The 19,524-nt window shown below is 40.5% G+C and overlaps 1 protein-coding gene across 10 annotated transcripts in view; it reads right to left on the minus strand.

Annotated features, from left to right (window-relative positions):
- The window catches only part of NCOA7 (nuclear receptor coactivator 7), a 91,326-nt gene that overhangs the window by 41,532 nt on the left and 30,270 nt on the right, over positions 1–19,524 (minus strand). For all 10 annotated transcript variants that reach the window (XM_051613013.1, XM_051613014.1, XM_051613018.1 and 7 more), the window contains one exon: positions 4,183–4,436. In XM_051613013.1, coding sequence (XP_051468973.1) covers positions 4,183–4,436 — 254 coding nt within the window. The remainder of the gene's footprint in view (positions 1–4,182; positions 4,437–19,524) is intronic.

Genomic DNA, 19,524 nt, shown 5'->3' on the forward strand with positions numbered 1-19,524 from the left:
AAATAAACTAGTGCTTCCAGGCTATGACAGTTCCACTGCTGGGTTCCTGCAACTTGCCTTGTGTTTGTGAAAGTGTTTTAGAGGCCATGACATGTGTGGGGCAAAAACCAAAACAATCAAAAAGACAACAAAACAAAACTGAAGCTTAGTAAGTCAGAATCTTCCAACAAAAACAGACTTCCCACAGGAAGTGTGTCTGAATTAAGCAGCCAAGCTGAACAAGTGGGTCAACTAAGTTATCCCAAGACGAAGGGGATAGCATCCTGGACACTGCGCACAGCAGCCAGTGTGCTTACGCAACCATTGCACTGTGGCAGACAGACAAATCCTTGGAAACTTGAAAGATTACTGCAGCAGCAACAACAGCAGAAACGGTAAGAAGACAAAGTTAATAAGTTGATTGCCATATAAGCCAAGAAATGAGGAAAAAATATGGAGAAAGGAGTGTTATTTCCCTTGGTCCTCAGGAAAGAAAACCAAGCAGTATTGAAGCCTCTGTTGTTTTAAGACAAGAAAACAAGGGCTATACCTGCCCTTAGAGATTTGGAGACTGGATGGTACAAATACATTCTAGAATTATAGAGTCATTAAAGAACACCACTGTGAGACAAGGAAAATGTGAGGTTACACTGGAGAAATCTTCTGGCAGTGGGATCCATTCAGCCATTTAGCAGTGCTTCAAGAGAAATAATCGATACCTCATACCATTAGGCTCTCTGTAACAGTGCCAGCAGGCCTGCTGTATGGAACCATCTGGGCTGGGGAGAGGGATGCTGGATGATCCCTTCCTACAGGGTGCAGGAGCCACAACCCCTCCTCCTCAGCTCAGCGATGCCACCCACCGGCTGCGGGCACGAACGCACCGCCGCACTTGGGGATCGCGCCAGCAACCCCTCGCCCCGCTTCCATCTCCTTCAAAGAGTAAGAAAAGTCTCTTAACCACTCCTTTCTACCAAGTGTAGCAGGGAGAACCACCACCACCAGTTCGCAGCTTCAGAAACTGTGTGACAGTCTTTCTACCAGAGAAGAGAGATTTACTGAGTCAACAAAATCCTTTTGACAGAGTATATCAGCTCTTGCATAAATCTATTAAAAAAAATGACATTCAAAGTGAAAGAGTAAGGATGTCACTGTCAGCATTTATGAATTCATAAAGGCAAACACATTCACAGGCCTCTAATGAAGGGACAGAGTGTGCAAGGAACAAATTATAGCGAGATGTGATGTTCTTTTTCCATTTCTCCTAGAACAATAAATAAAGAAGCATTTATAGTCCTATGAAATATGAAAGGGAGATTATTCAGAGGACAGGGGTCTTCATTCTGTTAGACTCACAGACATGACCCTTCTAGGCTCAAAGCACCTTATGACAGGACGTCCATTAAGCTACAAAATAAAGTATGTATGCATCATCCTATCAGCACATAGATGAGAATCTGTAAGAATGTTGCTACACCTAATGCGTTCTTCTTTTTATTAGGAAAACAAAGCACTTTGGCTAAGCACCAAAAGCATTTAGGAAGAAAATTAGTAATTCTTGCATCAGATTTTCTTGAAGTTCTAGATATCAAGTCAAAGCTGAGTAATTGGAAAAATAAAACTACCAAACAAAATCCCCAAGCCCCTATGCAAACACAGCAAGAAAAAATATTAACTATAGACAAGAGAGAGACAATTTTAGTCAGAGCATATCTGAAACATCAATAAATGAACAACTCAGAGGGGAAACAAATAAGGTGGAAGAAAAAAAAATATTGGAAGTTTATGCATCCACAATGTTAAATAATGAAGACAGATGTATATGCACAGATAATCCTTCTCAGCCATTTTCATATGAAAAATGTATCAACAACTAAAAAACAAAATCTTTACAGATTTGGCAGTACCTTCCCACCACTGCAGCTAATACATCTTCCAGTAGGGAACTGCTGAATTTGCACACCCTCTGGGAGAACTCAGGTCAGTGAGATGGATGGTTTTGTCCCTTGCTGAATGAAGGTGATGGCTAATACACAAGTCCAGTTTGTACAGGCTGCTACAGGCGTAAGGAGAGCTCCTGGAAACTGCTTGGGATGTTAGCGAAGTAAGTAGCTTTCAGGAGAGCAGCAGTAACAAATAGCTAAGCAGGTAACCACCACCAGCTAGAGCTGCAGTGGGTAACACATGCAGACTAATACTATGGCAACTAGTGGTTCCACAGAAATCACATCATTTTGAGAGCTGCATAGGGAATGTAGAGCTATTGCACTTGTTTTGCAATCAATCTTTTTCCAGCTCTCTTCAAACTTTCACTTCCATAGTTCTGATGCTTCAGCTGGGTAAGTGTCTATCTTTAGGAACAACCAAAAGCAGGCACTGAAGTAACGCCTCTCTATGGATGGTGGCTTTACAGAGGGTTTTTCTCTATATGGATTTTGTCAGTTGGGTATGTGCTCGGCTGAACAGCAGCATTAGAAGTATTAAGTTCTTGGATTTCTCAACAGAAATGGTGTGTTTCTGCAGACCCCAGAGACTCTGCACACCTGTATGACAGTCAGGAGCATTTCAGTGATGCAATGCAATACCAGTCCACAGGGAACATGGGAACGCTTATGAAACAAACATTAGTAAAACCTGAGTTTGTACTGACTGTTGGATGACAAGTCAAAAGACAACCTGGAGAGCTTTACATCCTCCTTTGCCAGCCCTCTCTTCAGTAAGAGAGAGTGATACCATCATTCCCTTTTTCCCCCCATCGCTCCACTGTGAGCACCAACTATTGCAGAGTGTTCTTCAGAAAACCACTGAAACACTAGGGAAGTTAAATTCAGCTACCTCAAAAAACCCCACCAAATTCCTTTAGGTAAAAACCAACAACAAATCACTGCTTTTAGCAGAAGTTCTTTACTAGGAATGCAAAAGGAGTTTCAGATTTTGGTTTGCCTGTTTTCTTTCAATTAGCATATTAACAAAACAGAAAGAGTTCACAGGTTCATTCATTAACAATTTTCCAGTTTCTCTTCTACAGAATTTATTTCAACACCAGTGTGGTCAGATCTTCAAACAAAGATAAGCCAGCTTTCTTTTAGTTTCCAGATTATTGATCTAATCAGATGCAAACCTGCCAAAAATTAAAGACTAATCAATAAATCACTGACAACCCTTCAGCTTGCCAAGAAACGTTACTCCAAGATTTAACTTGTTTTTGCTAAGGCTCCTGTTCCCTCATGAAAGACAATCTCCAGGTATGGACTAGTCTGCATGTGTCAGTCAACACATGACATTTTTACTGCTGATTCATTTCCTTCTCCTAATGAGGACTCAGTCCTTAGGAGCCAGCCTGCACACTTCCATGCACAACGTCTGAGCACGAAAGAAGTCTGCCTCTAGGTTATCTACAATTTTTGGTCACCTTCTTTCTCTGTAAAAAAAAAAAAAGAAAAAAGAAAAAAAAAATTCCTTCCAAGGCAGAACCATAGTTCTCCTAATATAAAAGATTATTCTCTCAAAATACCAAGAGAAAATGTGGAAGTAGAGGGTTTTGTAACTCACATATAAAATTAATGCAGAGTATCTAACAAATCACAGTCCAGAACTGCAAACTGAGGTGTATATGACTCATCTCACATATTTATTCACAAACTGATTTTTTTCTGAATTGTTTGCAAGAATACATCAAAAAATGAAGGTATTTACCATTAACTGAAGTACAATACAACTGGGAGGGGGAGCACAAGCTTTCCAGCACACAAGCCCTTTGACATCTTGTTTAAAAAGGTACAGTTAATTTACTTGCTTGTTCACACTTCAACAGACTAAATGGATATGAATTAAAAATGAAGTCTTAAATAGTGTACTTATGAAAGCTGATAACTCCACCAAAAAAGCTTGAACCTCAATGCCATAAAACATTGAAGACAAATCTTAAAAATATTAAAAGAAGATGCAATAATCAACTTAATTATTGCCTATAACAATACTGAGTTTTAGAACCGAGAAACTAGAAATGTGTATTCTTAAGGAATCACAAGGTTGAAGTTAGAAGCAGATGACAGGCAGGATTACATAATTTTGTTTGTTTTTACAGGAACGATATCCAAAGTCAATTATCCTTTTAAGGAAGGCCAAAAGAATATGAGAAAAGTGTATTAACAAGAAACCAAAACAAACATTTCAAAATACTATAGCATTAACATAACTCACCAGTACTATAGTATCTTTTAAGATCTGTGCGTCTGATGTCTTTTAGTTGACCGTATTTTTTCTTTTTCTTTTCTTTGTCTGGAGCATTTTCCTTTTCCCCAGCAAATTTACAGTTGTCTTCAGAGGAACTGATTTGCTCCAAAATAACTTTACTTTCATCATCTTTCTCAGAAGGTATTTTGGAAACAGGAGATCCAGGAGAACTGGCAGAGACAGTCTCGGTGTTCTGTTTGGTTTGCCTTTTCTTTTTCAAACTATGCATAAAGAAAAAAACACACAACATTAGTATGCAGCCAGCCCCTACAGATAAGTCAACTCACTTGCTAACTTGATTTTTTAATAATGAATTTAGTATTAGAATTCTTTATAGCATACTCTTCAATCATATCAGCATCTCAAGGGTATCTTCTCAAGAATAACAAAAAAAGCAATAAAGTTTCTACTGTTGTTCGCCAAAGAGGAGGAGGAACAAGGGAAAAAGAAACAAACAACATCTAAAAGTTGTTTGTTTTTTAAACCACCATGCATGTAAACGTAGAAACAAGATACTGAATCATGTTTTAAAGATGAAGCTTAGGATAAAATAAAACCTCAGATCATAATGTATTATAAGGCAACAGCTAACATAATTTCACAGTCAACTGCTCCTGCTTTATAAAGCTACTTGTTTTGGTATAAACTTGTTATTTATTTCCATTTTGTCCAAGGTTATCTCACAGTGAGCACCCATACTGCTCCACATTTTTCTTGCACAACCCCCATCACCAGGTTCTTCCAAGTGCTAATCAGCAGCTCCTGCCACAACAGGACCAATGTGGCCACAAACTGCTTGTGCAGGAACATGTTCCAGCTGCCATCATTTTTCTGAGAGAAATCTTAATGAGCTGCCTATAAATCTTCCAACACATCACTATAGCAACAAGAGTATTTTCTTTTTAGAAGACTCCTCCTTAAAGCACAGCTCAAGTGAGAAAGATACCTCAGGAATCCTAAAGTGGAATTTTTGTGCTAAAACACCATCTTTAGCACTGATTTTGCTTAATGAGAGCTAAGTGACTTTATAGGCTGAGGGTCAGCACCACTGAAATAGTCCTCAGTTAATAATCACTGACACATGTCACACATATAGAATTAAAAACTAGTCTATCTAATGATCCTTCTTCCTAGTATATTAACTTCTTAGTTATCAAGTACCTAAGGGGGGACATAGTATACTAATCATGTTGATGTTAAACAACTTTGTTATGTGTGCAGAAAGAATTATGCGAAGAAAATCCAGCCAACTAGGGAGTCACCACAAATGGGAAAAGGTTACATTATCTCACAGCTGTAGCTTGCATAAGGGAAAACAATGTATGAAGTTACTAATATAATGCAGGAATTTCAGGAATTTTTCCTTCCCCGTCTTATATTTATATGCTATCAATATTTTTTTTCAGGATACAACATAAAAAAATACAGAGAGCATTTGAGAATTCTAGTAAGACATTTCAGGCTACACACTTTAAAAAAAAAACACACCAAAACATTAAAACCACTTCCCAAGTTTAGGATATTCAGCTTGAGACCTCCAAGAAGTCAGTTTCTTAGAAAACATGTGACCAACACTGGAAAAGTGAAAAATGTAAAAAGATTTTCTTGCAAAAGCTGTGTCTACCACACATGTATGTACACATATTTCTCAAATGCTTCCCAAAGTAAGACAGCAGGACATTCACATTCTACAGGCAACTCAGTGAGGATGCTACGGTTCCCCATTCATTCAAACCTACTGATTTAAGACAACTACTAGTAGCTCATGCTCTGCACAGCAAAGAGGTTTTGTGTGTGAGAAACTTCACAGATCAGGTCCTGACTACAAAGGAAAACAACCTACAGATTTATAAAAGATAAAAGTGAATACATCTATACAACAAATTAAGTGTTTTGTTTAGACTAATGAAAATTTGAATATGCAAAGGATGCTTATTTTTTACTAGTAAGCCACAGTCCTGATCAAAGGCTGCTCTAGCAACTGCAAAACACTACAGTGACAATGCATACAGAGTGTCTATATTTAGTCACGGTAGAAATCTCTGCAAAGCAGCCCCGGAACACTGAAATTGCATATACTTACCATGGCTGTATTCAATTGCCGAGTTGTAAATTAGACACATCCCTGACTTTTTACTCTAGTGACTCAACAACCTTCCTGTATGAGTATGTATCCCAGGGTATCCAAATCCTCTGCTTCAGTAGAGGCAATCTGGAAAGCACCCACCAGCAGACCCATTTCTACTCACATCACATCAGAGACTTCTGTCCTCAGATTCCTAGTCTATTTGTTTTGACACAAACTGTTGAGTAAGTTTTCTGTAGTACAAATGTAGTATCTCAATAAAATAAACAATAAAAAAACAGCAAATGGAAACAGAGAATCCTTTTATTGAGGGGAAAAAAAGAATAAAGAGCAAAACCTTTCCAGAGGTCAGCAGTTCTCATGACAATACTAACAGCTGCTGTCAGTACTTTCCTTAAAACATACTCATTTAAACTAGATTTCAAAGTTGCCCCAGGCAACCTTAAGAATAAAGAGCTAAAACAGAGCCCACCCATTAGTGACAGAAAAAAAAGGGAAAGCAAAAACTACCGCTTAAACTGACTAACTGCAACATGACTGACTGATGCTTCTTGCTGTAGTGTTTAATCTTGCCTGATTCTCAGGTACCACAGCCCACTGAGAGCTTATCACACAACCTACAGCATTCCCAGCACACAGTTGCTGCTGTGGATGGGCAAGACCATGGGCACTTTTAAGGTAAGAGTCATCAAGAATCTGTGTACTCCATGAATTCTATTCCATCCTCATGGCAGGCATCATATTTTCAGATAGTGCCAAGTCTACTCATGCCCACTGCTCTGTTTCAGGGCAATGACCATCCAACTGTCAAAGCAGCAACCTCAGCACACAGAACAAATGCAGACTGAGTATCCACGACATTCAACACAGGACTTGGAGTTACTGCAACTCTGCTCAGAAGATGCTGCTTTTAGAGGTCTCTAAAGCCTGGCCAAAAATTAAGCAAAACCCTCCACTCCCTCTTGAAAAAACCTCGACTATAAAATCCCAAGGAACCAAAACAAGCCTTCAGCAGCATTTGAAACCATAACAGCAGCCTTAGATTTACTATGCTTTTTACATTATTAGGTGCATCCTCTTAGTAAAGCAAATACAAAGTCCTATATACACGAGGCAATGCATTATTAACACCCACTGGTAGAGTGCAGCTGAGACTAGGCTGTGAAGAGCACATATTCATCAAGCACATCTTAAACAAAACTCCATCCACTTGAGGCACCCCCTTCAGCCTCCACTCACCCTTCCCTCACACTGAGCTGCATGCCCCAGCAAGGCAGACTGGGCACCCACACAAGCTGCCAACCCCTCTCCTGCTCAGATTTCAAACTCATCACCTCCTGAAGAAGTTGGAGGCTGAAGGTCTCATGTGCTCTTTGCTCAACTCGCATGTATTTCCCACCCTTCACAGCAAGTGCTGCCATGGAAGATGGATTTAAGAACACCATTTGTCAAATTATCTCCTTTTTCAACTACTCTGGAAGATTTAGCATGGTTTTGTTCAATCTTAAAGTACACTTGTCTCAAGAAAACCAACGTTGAGTCTTGTCATAATGGTTATGAAAGCAAAAGGGAGAAGGGAACTGAAGGCCAACAAAATAAATAAATAAATAAATAGATAGATAGATAAATAAGCAAGCCCCCACGGTTTGACCAATGTCAGGTTTTGTTACTAAATCAGCCTTTCGGAAAAAACAATATGCATCTTTTCTGTGAATGGATAAGGTGTAACTGCAGATGTGTGTTTTTGAGTATCAGAGTCCATGGATACGTTGCTGTGTTTCACTAGGAGAGCTGCTGTGGGAAGGAAGAGGGAGAAACAAAAGGGATTGGCAGGAGAAACAACCAGCAAAATCCGCAAACACTCCGGTTTCTGAGAACAGACTCTTGCACATCTGTAATTTCACTTAGACACCAGATAATGTTTTTCAAGCTAATCGGTTCTGACAGGCAAAACGTTTCTTCTGAATTTATACAGAGGCACCCTTTTACAGCTACCCAGAATGTTCTCTGAGCAACAACTGATAAACAATTTTCTCAGTCTGTCCAAACACAAAGTTTTCCCATAGAAGTTTTCAGTCTGATATTGTGTACAAGGGATGGCATGGGGGCTTTTCCATTGGGTTCCAGGAAAATCAGAGGAACTGGTTCTTGATGGGCACTGGGAACTCTCTGCAGAGATCCTTCAGGCACCTACCCTACAGAGGGAACAGTGAGTAGAAACTTTCTGCAACAAAACAACCATTCTCATACCATTTAATAAAGACTAACAATCTGAAATGGACATAATTTCATAGTAGGAAGGTAAAAATACAAGGTCAGCATTTCTCACTTAATTTGCAACTGACTGCTTAACGGCTTGGGCCCTGACTTACAGGAAAAGAGCCAGGAAAGATTTGAATAAACGGCCTACTTTCCATCTTCCAAACCCAAGTTTATTTGACTGCCTACAAAAGGCAAATAAATCTGTATTTTTAGGATAAAATGGCCTGAACTTCTGGTTACACTAATAAGGCAGGTGGTAGGTGTAAAAAGAAAACTGATCAAAGAAATAAGGGGTGATGTTATTTGCACAGCTTTTACAAGAAAACTACAAGCAACCAGTTGCAATTCCAACACTAAGAAAATAAAGCAATTGAAATCTCACAATATTTTCTTCCTAGAAATTCCATTTGGTTTTGCTTAATACTTATTCAACAGAGATGACTAACAAACAATTCAACAAGGATCTAATTTGGTATATACAATAATGACAGACAAAGAACACTAGGTCCATATCACAGGATGTTCTAAAAAAGTCCTAGGATAGTAAGGCATTATTTTTATGGTGTATTAGATTAATAGAAGTCACACATCACGGACAATGCTCGCTTTAGAAATAAAAGCATCTAACAAAGTGGCCTTCCAAAAAATATAAATAAAGAAGGGGGAAGGGAGAATAAATCTTCACTTTATCTTGAAGGTGACAGAGTTTTCCTTTTGGGAAATCTTCCACAATGTGCATCCTCTAAAATGTGCCTTGATATCCGGCATGCAGTCAGCTTAACATCCTGCACAGCACAAACAGATCATGTTCTACAAGTGATTTTTTTAAAATGCATTTATACATATATGCAATGAGATTAACAGAACTTGTAAAAATGAATTTTAAAACACTTCAAACATCATAATCTGTTTTATTCCCATCAAGTTTCCTGTTAATTTACTTTGTAAAGAACGATATACATCCCAATTATTTCATTCAGAATTAACAATTTTAATCTTCATTTAAATCTTTGCACTCAATATAATATGTACTCATTTCTTTGTACCCTACACGCCATCCAGAACAGCTAAATAAATAAAATTCCTGCCATTAAAAAAAACTACGTACAGAAACCTTTCAGTAAAAATCCTCCCTGGGCACTCATTGGTCTGATCCTAGGCAGCTATTCTATACCAGTCTGCACAGTTTATCCATCTCCCCTTCACCCAGCTCAGTGCCAGCACAACTCAGAGAGCTCTGGGCATGGCCGTGTTCTCATCCATCTGATGTAACCTGACGAATAAGCATCTCAGACAAAATAAACCACTGCTGTCTGCAAAGGCAAAAGAAGTCAGACTGCTTGCCAGACCATAATGCTTCACTCCTGACTTCCTCTGTGTGGCAACTTTCACTTCACAGCAGAAATGAACACACAACCATTCATCCTCAGTGGGAAATCTTCCTAAAACTAAACAGCAACCACCCTGCACAAAAGCACATGCCACAAAACAACATCTCTTTTCAGACTGGTATGCACCCTGTTTTGGAAATGAGCAAGCCACAAGACTGTATATTTACTATGAAAACAGACTATTAGGACAAATATAAGGGATGTAACAAGTTTTTTATGAGAGATTTAAACAACTAACTGCAGAGAGGGGAAAAAAAAAAATCTATGAAAAAAGGTAGCTCTGAAATAGTTCTAAAGGAAAACAGTGTAGTTGCAGCATGGTGGCTGCAGACACTAAAAGGTGATCATACCCTGGTCTTTCCAAATGACAAACAGCAACTACAGAAAGCTCAGGTAGTAGTAGCACAGGTCAAAGCTGGAAATTTCCACTTTTATTGGAACTCCTGTCATGATTTTACAACAAATACCAGCATCATGTTTCACACATGGTCAGTCATCAGCAATTTTCAAGACAGCTGGTATGCTCCAAAGAGTAAAGTGCTGTACTGACAACCAGGGTATGTCAGGTTTGTTCCCTATAATGCCATTAGCTTACAAAACCAAGTCACTCTACCTCTGTTTCATCATCTATAACAGGGAAGGAAGGATTTGTAGTAATGCTGTTCTGAAATGTTAAAGATATTGTACCTTCTTAAAAAAAAAGGTTATTAGATTAAATGGAAGTATGTTCATTTTCCCCCTGGTCTTCTGACTGATATCAAGCTTTTTTAAATATCCCAAACTCTATTACATTTATTTTAGGGGGAAAAAAAGTCTAATAATAATTTTTCTGGGTAAAAACTGAGAAACTTTTGAGCTGCCACAAAGGTTTTTAATTTCTTAAATTTAAGAATATAAAGTTCCCACACAGTTTAATAAACTTCCTATTTCCAAAGGCAAAAAGTATCCTCTTTTCTGTTCACTTAGCAGAAGAGGTTATGATGTATTCAGCATTCCATCACCATGACAACAATTTAATAAAATCTCTTCCATAGGGAAAGGATTTTGGAAAGCTGTTTTGTTTGATGTACACATCTGTTCAACTCCTTCTCTTACAACCTTAGTTACTGCAGGCTCTCAAAGAACAACTTTAGGCAGAAGGCAAAATTAAGCCTTCCCTCCCTTCGGCTAACTCCTTTAAAACTTTGCCTTAAGTTCATTTAACAGGCTTGATCAATTAAACTTGCACCACAGATCAACTTTGTCCTAAATACCCACCAGGCTCTCACCACACTCCCATCCTGCTACTCCTCTCCTACAGATACCAGACACTTTCTCCTACTGTGGTGTTCCTTAATCACCCCAAACCGCTCCTACACATGAAATGAATTCTTCCCAAAGTGGCTCAACAAGACCCTCACCCTGCACCAAAGCCCTGGCAGGAAAGAACAGCCTTGCCCCACCACCTCCAGCCCACACCAGGTTCCAGCTTTTCTGCCACGTTCAGTGCCAGCTCCCCAAGCCACCACTCTCCTTAAATCAGCTGGCTGAAACCATAAGAAAAAGGGAATTGCAGTTGCATAGCAAGAGAAGATGTTACAGGGAAGCTGCTTGGATTCTGCAGAGGAAAGTCAAACCACATTAAAACTATTAAGATTACAGGCTGTGAGAGTTGGGGTTGTTAAGCCTGGTGAAGGGAAGGCTTCTGGGAGACATCACAGGAGTCTTCCCTTACCTGAAGAGGCTACAGGAAAGCTGGGGAGGGACTTTTTACATGGGCTTGTAGTGAGAGGATAAGGGCTGATGGATTAAACCTGGAAGACAGGAGATTTAGATTAGACATTAGGAAGAAATTCTTTAGTGTGAGGGTGGTGAGACACTGGAACAGGTTGCCCAGGTAAGCTGTGAAAGCCCCATCCCTGAAAGTGTTCAAGAGCAGGTTAGAGGGGCCCTGAGCAACCTGATCTAGTGGGAGGTGTCCCTGCCCATGCAGGGGGGCTGGAAATAGATGATCTATAAGGTCCCTTCCAACCCAAACCATTCTATGATCCTATTTGATGAGGACAATAAGCACAGTGTAATCAGGCTGGCTGAAACATATCAAGTTCTTCTCAAAACTTTGATAAACTCCTCCCTCACTGCAAGAAGAACCAACTCTTCAAGTATCTCAACTTCCATGAAATAGAGGAAGGCCCTTTTAAACTAGTAATTGATTAACAAAGGGAAACAAAGTACAAGAGTTGAGAACAATCCAAAAGAAGAAAGAAGACAACAGGGTACATGGAGAGCTGTGTACAGGTCCAGACAGCCATCACTGCACGTCCACTTTCTCAGATCAGGTAAGCACCAAACTTTCCCAATAAACACAGAGCCAGTTTTAGTATTGATTAATCTGACTGAAAACAGTCGGAAGGATATCCAGCGCTCCGTGACTTGAACTGCAATAAACATTTACAATGAAGCAATAAAGAAGTAGATTAAAATTAACTGACAATTAAAGCAAAATCCACAGGAAATGTGGCATACATTGTGCAGTGGTAACACAACTTAGCCTACAGTCAGGAAAGAATCCCAGGGAATGTTATTTCAGTATTTCTTACATGAGAAGTACCAAGGGCACCACATGAAATTCTTTGAAGAAATACTTTCAGATAAGGTGAAAAGCAGCTAAAAATAAATAGCTTAGGCATGCTGTGTTTGCCAAAGACGTCAACAGAGACAAAAAGTGACTATAAAAATTCATTATGGCAGGGCCTGTGAAGTACAGAGGCACAGACATACAGCCTTTTGGGTTGTTTTTTTTTGCTCAGCAGGTACCTACAACTAGAAACTGCTAGAAGGTTGTACACCTGGGACACACTACTTAGGGAACTCCTGCATGTACCTACCTTTTTTTTTTTTTTTTTTTTTCTCTTTAAGCATCTGACTGGTCCCTGCCAGAGATAAAAGCATGGTGAGTGCAGTGGTAATGAGGCAAAAAGCAGAGCAAATCCCTAGGATTCAAGAGAAGCACAGTACTATAGTACTATTTGAGGAAAAGCTTGTAGCTCAAACAGGTGTTTTAAGTCACTTCCATCAGCAAAAGAAGGTGCCTCTCTCTCTGTTCACCATTGATTCTGTCCCCAGGAGTTGTCCCCACACATTTTCACACACAAAAAATTGTTGCAGCTTCACAGGGACTGGATCTGGGAAATTATCTACATTAAAAATAATCCAGCATAAGTGCCAACACATAAATTGATTTTTTAAAACCAGATCACTCCCCCATTAGATTCCATTTGGTTGTGCAAGTGGGATCTAATTGTGTATCAACACAAAGGAGAAGGCCAAAAGCAGAAACAAGACCACTCTTCCAAGCAGCAGTGCTAGTTCAAAGGCACTTGGCATAGACTAAAGGGCTTATCAAGCTACAGCCTTGCTTGTTCTCTGTAATGTTAGGCTGAGATCAGCAAAAAGAGGAAGTCCAAAAGCCAAAACAGATGCAGGTCATGCCCAAAAGACCTCTGGATAAGAGCACTGAAGTGGTTGTGACAGCTTCTTCCATTTATCCAGAAAAGGCACACTTATGTTGGGAAATTTTCAGCAAGGTTTCTGCTGCAAGGGCTGAGAGACAGTCAGCTTCCCCTGCTGCAAAAAGCAAGGAAACAGTGACTCTGTTTCTCCAGTGGCAGCAGGGAGGAGAAGAAACTTGTTTTTCTCATGAAGAGGATCTTAACATTTAGGAAGTTGACTCCACTTGGTAAGTGGAGTCACCTGGTTTACTTTACTGACCAGTAAGGTCACAGGGATCCCAAAGGAAGTATGGTAGAGCATTTAGTGACCAAAGTAAAAATTAAATTACTTCTTTTTTTAAATGACCACTACAAGAACTCTTGGAGAGGAAGGGGACTGAGACTTAAAGCACCTGTCTGCATTAGCTTTTGCTTTTATTCAAAAAGTTACTTTGAAAATTATCACTTAAATGTCAAGCCTCTCGGCATCATCGCACCATTCTGTATGGCATGAAACTACAGGTTTAATACAGATGTAAAACAAAGTTTTAAAAAGACACAGGAAAAACATACAACTATTTATCTTCTTAATAATAATAGAGAAGGATGAAAAGCACTAATAAGGAAGCCAATCTAGTGGCTTTGAATGCTAAATTTCATGACAGTACAATTACTCAAATGCCATCATGTATTTCTCATAACATCTCTCATAACAACAGAGATGCTGTGCACAAACAGACTGCAAAGTTACCTGTTCAGGAAAAAACTTACAGCAAGAAGCTTCAAGGTGTCAGAGGAGAAATGTTCTATTTAAAGTATTTCAAAGTAATTGTTAAAAAAAAAATTTCAACCAACCCATCACGCGTCTCAGTTCTATTTTTGCATTCATTGTCGTTAACTTGTAACCTATTTTGCATGTTGAGCAGTTTAATTGGCTTCCTGAACAGACACACACTCGGCACAGGAGAGGAAATGCCCAAGTGTGCTGAAGATCCTATAACATGGATTATAGGTCAATTAAACACCCAGTAATGCTGATAATGGGTAAGAAAATGAGGGATCTGTAGCTTTAGCGTTTGGAATAAAGATACTGTCTTTGTGAGTGAGAACGATCACCCCCTCTCACCCAGACGAGGTGTCTGTATCAATGCTTCTGCACAAAACAATTCGGCACCACCTTTTTAATACTATGGTCAAAAGATTTAAAATGTGCATTAATTACTATGCCTTAATATTTTTCTGTGTTTTTTATATCAAACATTATTTATTTTTTTATTTTTGACCGAAAAACAGTTTGGATTTTTTCATTTACTCTTCAGCTGAAACTTTAAACATTCAATCAAAATGTTTATGATTGGAAGGGAAAAAGCAATTACCACAGAAGGAAAACAAAGGCAAAATATAAGAGGTGGCAGAAGGACACAAGAGGTTCTGTTCCATCTCTATGTTCTTCAGACTCCACGAGTCCAGAAGGTCCCACTGCACTTCAGGCAGATGCCACACCAGAATAAAAAGCTGAATCACCGAATTATTCTGGTTGGAAAAGACCTTTAAGATCATCAAGTCCAACCATTAACTTTACTGTGCCGAATCCAATGCTTAAACTTTGTTCCTAAACACCACATCTACATGTCTCTTAAACACCTCTAGGGGTAGAGACTCAACCACCTCCCTGGACAGCCTGTTCCAGCGCTTAATTACCCTTCAGTGAATAATATTTTTCTGATATCTAATTTAAACCTCCCCTGGCACAACTTGAACCCATTTCCTCTTGTTCTGTTGCTTGTTACATGGGAGAAGAGACCACCCCACCTCACTACAACCTCCTTTCAGGAGAAAGCAATAACGTCTCTGCTTAGCTTCCTTTCTGCAGGCTAAACAATCCCAGTTCCCACAGACACTCCTCATAGGGCTTGTGTTCTAGACTCTTCACCAGCTTCGTTCCCTCCTCTGGACTCGCTCCTGCACCTCAATGTCCTTCTTGTAGTGAGGGGCCCAGAACTGAACACAGGATTTAAGGTGCAGCCTCACCAGTGCTGAGTACACAGGGACAACCACTTCCCTACTCTTGCTGGCCACACTATTCCTGATACCAGCCAGGATGCCGCTGGCCTTCTTGGCCACCTGGCCACACTACTGGTTCATGTTCAGCCAGCTGTTGACCAACACTCTCAGGTCCTTTTCCTCTGGGCGGCTTTCCAGCCACTCTTCTCCAAGCCTGTAGCATTGCATGGGGTTGCTGTGACCCAAGTGCAGGACCCAGCATTTGGCCTTGTTGAACCTCTGAGAAAAATAAAAAGTCGCAGTACTTCTGAATTCGACTTACAAGGTAGTCCCTCTGCTTAGCACAAAGTGACCTCACTCCTGGCAGCAACCACAAGCACACAGGCTGCAGAATGGCTGGGGGGTTAAGTGCTGCCTCATCCCTGCTGAAGTGGAGCCGGGGGCTGGCAGGGAGAAGTGGGCCAGTTATCTTCAGTCCTCTGCTGTATTCAAGGACAAGGACTTCCTACCAAGCCTGGTTGGCCGCGACCAGATAAAGCAGGTGCTCTGCAACACCCTGTCCTGCCTCCTGACGCTGTTCCCACTTGCCCATTCCCTTCTGGGCTGGGAAGTAAAGCTCCCTGGCACACTGGGTCCTGACCCTACTATGGCAGGTGGGTGGGAGCTGCTGCCTCCCCTCCTCTCCACTGCTCTGGCATCTCCCCCACAGCAGCAGTGCCTTGGACCTGCTCCCACCAACCTTGCTAAAGTTAACAGTGTTTTTCTTTGTGTGCACAGAATTGCTGAAATGCATCAGTTCACAGGATGAGAGTCATATGCTGTAAAGTTTTAAGACACACTGTGGGATTGAAAAAAAAAAAAAAGGAGAAAAAAAAAAGAGGGGGTTTGGCAGCATTTGTGACACAAAACACTCTATAATAACAAAAAACCCTTCTCAGCTCAGGCAAGCGCAACTGCTACATGCAGCAGGGAGGAGGAGCATCATCTTTTTTAACACAGATATTGAACACAGGGATAAATCTGCTTAAGGAGATTTGATTGTTAACAATTGTCTGATTGAAACATGATTAACACCTTGAAGCCATGTATTTATAGAAGCATTACTCAAAGCAAAAATCCAGCAGCTGAGAGAAACGCAGTTATGTTAAAACCATAAAATATATTTTAAGTTTACTTGCAATTGGCTAGATGTTAAGTTTACACCTATTGAAATAAAACCAGCCACTCCAGAAAAAGAATGGTAGAATCCTGGAGTTAACAGTATATGAACAAGCTCTCCCTGCCAGAGACTGCTGTCTTGACAGGAAAATACTCAGTGCATTAGCACACTAGGAAAGCTGATTTATGGCTCATTTGCATTAAAAAAGTTTTCCAGCATAAGAACAATTCTCTCTCTCCTCCCCAAATTCCTAACCAGTTCTGCTGCTCTCCTTGGGATTTTCTCTCAGTCAACACAAATTCCACAGACCTCAATGGAATAGCATAGCTATTAAAGCATAGCTGACATACATACTTAAATTCAGATGATCCTAGGAAACACTCCCTGCTTAGACTACAGAGTGGGGCAGAAAAACCCACAAACCTACACTTGCAACCCTCCCCCCATAATCAGATTGGCAGAAGCAGGGTGAGCTGGGGAGAAATCCCTTCCAAACCCAGTCTGGAAGCTGGATTAATGCTGAGGGCATGAGAGTTTACCAGCCTGGCACCGTAGGGAACCTAAATGCCATCAGGAATATCCACACAGCGTTTCACCCCATCCGATGCCCCAGGGAAAAGGGAAAAATCTTAATATTCTGGGGGAGGCAGGAGTGGGGAGCCCAGTGCCCACAGGCACACAACACAAACTGCAGAACACACAAATAATAGTTCAAATACAATACAAGCAGACAGTCATACAGTGTGTCCATGCAGGATCCACAGCACTTCTGCTCTTACTGACAACATTCCCTTAGTTAGCTATATAATGCTTCCCATTCTCTCAGATGGGGGAAAAACCTGCCTCTCTCGAAAAGCACATTCCTGCAGGTACAACTCGTATCTTTCTCTTTAGAAGTGCAGCACCAGCACCAGAAACTGACCATCTCACCAGCAAAAACAGCAACCTGATGTAGAGGCCAAAGTCTTGAATCATGGCATAAGATACAAGGCAGGCAACTTCATCTGCAGGCCAGAAACACCAGCAACCTTGAAGGGGCATGTCTAGCTTCTTACCAACCCAGGTTTTCTTTAGTCCAGCAAACTCTAACATATCTCATGATGCTGACTCTTCTCCTCAAAATACTGTACATCACACTTCCTACCACAATGTGGTATAAAGCACAGGAGAGCTGACCAGGGCTGCTGCCACACTGTGGTAAGACAGCTGGGATTTCTCACAGCGTAAGTGATCATTAACAACACCACCAAAAAGTCAGTGTGATTAGGCATCTCTCTAGGTGTGTGCCCCCGTGTAACTTAAACAAAAGTGTGGCTCCTTCTGGAAAGTGCCTTCGTGCCACAGCAGATCCTTGATGGCAGCTCTGCCATCCATAAGAGATGTGGCAAAACCAGAAGGCTGAGTGGAACCACCTCTTCCAGTAGCATCTTACCCAGCACCACTTTGAAATTGACTGTGAAACCATACAACTGCCAAGTATCAATGCTAAATTTCCCCCAGCAATTAAGCCAGGATTAATTTTAAAACAGTTCACAGGAATCTAGCAGAATTTTATGCTGCAGGTCCTAAAGAAAACACATCTGGGAGGCTGAAGGGCAAGACCATATCTGCAGGGACTACAGAAACACAATTTAAAAAGGTAATTATATCAGTTTCCTTCTGACAAAAGTAAAAAGTCTGTATCTCATCTATCCAGAAAGCCATCTTTTGAAGCCTCCAAATTTTATAGCTTTTAAGATACAACATCTTTAAATCCCTCCAAGAGCAAAAGGTAAATGGCATGGCTCACCAGGAGCCTCCAGCACACCCTTCATGCCTGGCATACACAGCTGTAAGGCCACAGGGTGTCCTGGACAGAGGGAGGTGGAGTAAGCCAAAATACATTACAACTATGTTAATAGTAACTCTTATCAAAACTCCACAGACTCCTACATCAAAAGGCCTATCGTGTAATTATTTATGTTCTAAAAAGGAGGCTAAATAAGTTTCTTTTTTGCAGTTTCTTTTTAAAGGCTGATAAGGAACACCCAAAGGTCCCTTTGGGAAAACCAAATGTAAGGTCATTATATGTTTGCTGCCTAACAAGTCAGCCTTGTATGTATCTTGCAAGGTGACTAGTGAAAATTCTGAAATTGCTGCTGTGAGAGAGCATGCTCAAAGATGAAATAAACTCTTTTCTGCATATTCTGTGATATACCCCTGAAAGAAATCAAGAACATCAAGAAACTCTGCCTTTCTTCCCTTTCCTAAAAAAAGTGTCTTTATACAGACCCTGCACTGTCACCCAGTCTCACTTCAGATGCAGAGGGAAGTGAATGGGTGAGGAGATTAACCACGCTTCCTGTCTTATGCAAGCTTTGTATCTCCATAAATAGCAGGTCTGGTACTGGAAAGTTTTGAAAAACCCTGAAGAAAGCCTCAGGGCCCCATTAGGTACTTTCATTAACTCTGTTATCCAATAACAAAACTCTTCAATCCTAAATGACCCCACTGCTCTTGAGGATGAAAGCACTGGAAAGAACCGAAGCTGCAGAAACCACCACCTTATTTACGCTTCCCAGAGGAAGCACTCATGTTGGGAATAATTCTGTGATTCACAGGCTAAGTAGAGGATGGTAATTCATGCTCTTCTGCAGACTCTTATCCTGCACCACAGCAGGATGACAAGACCGCTGATACAAAAACCTCTGAGTCCAGAAAGCAACAGCAACATGAAACAAGGCAACAGTTCCCCAGATAAATAGCTGTTCAACATACTTGTACTGCAACACTCTTCAATTTTCCCCCAACACTCATTCTCCAGGTTTACACTTATGATAAAAATAGAGCTTTCCTGTTTTTTTATATATAAAACCCTAAGTTTATAAGCAATGAACAGCAAGTGTCTCTCAAGCATCCAAAGGACCTGATCAACTTCCGGAAGATCTAATCAAAAGT

Source organism: Apus apus, chromosome 3 (genome assembly GCF_020740795.1).
Source record: "Apus apus isolate bApuApu2 chromosome 3, bApuApu2.pri.cur, whole genome shotgun sequence".
Classification (NCBI taxonomy): Eukaryota; Metazoa; Chordata; class Aves; order Apodiformes; family Apodidae; genus Apus; species Apus apus.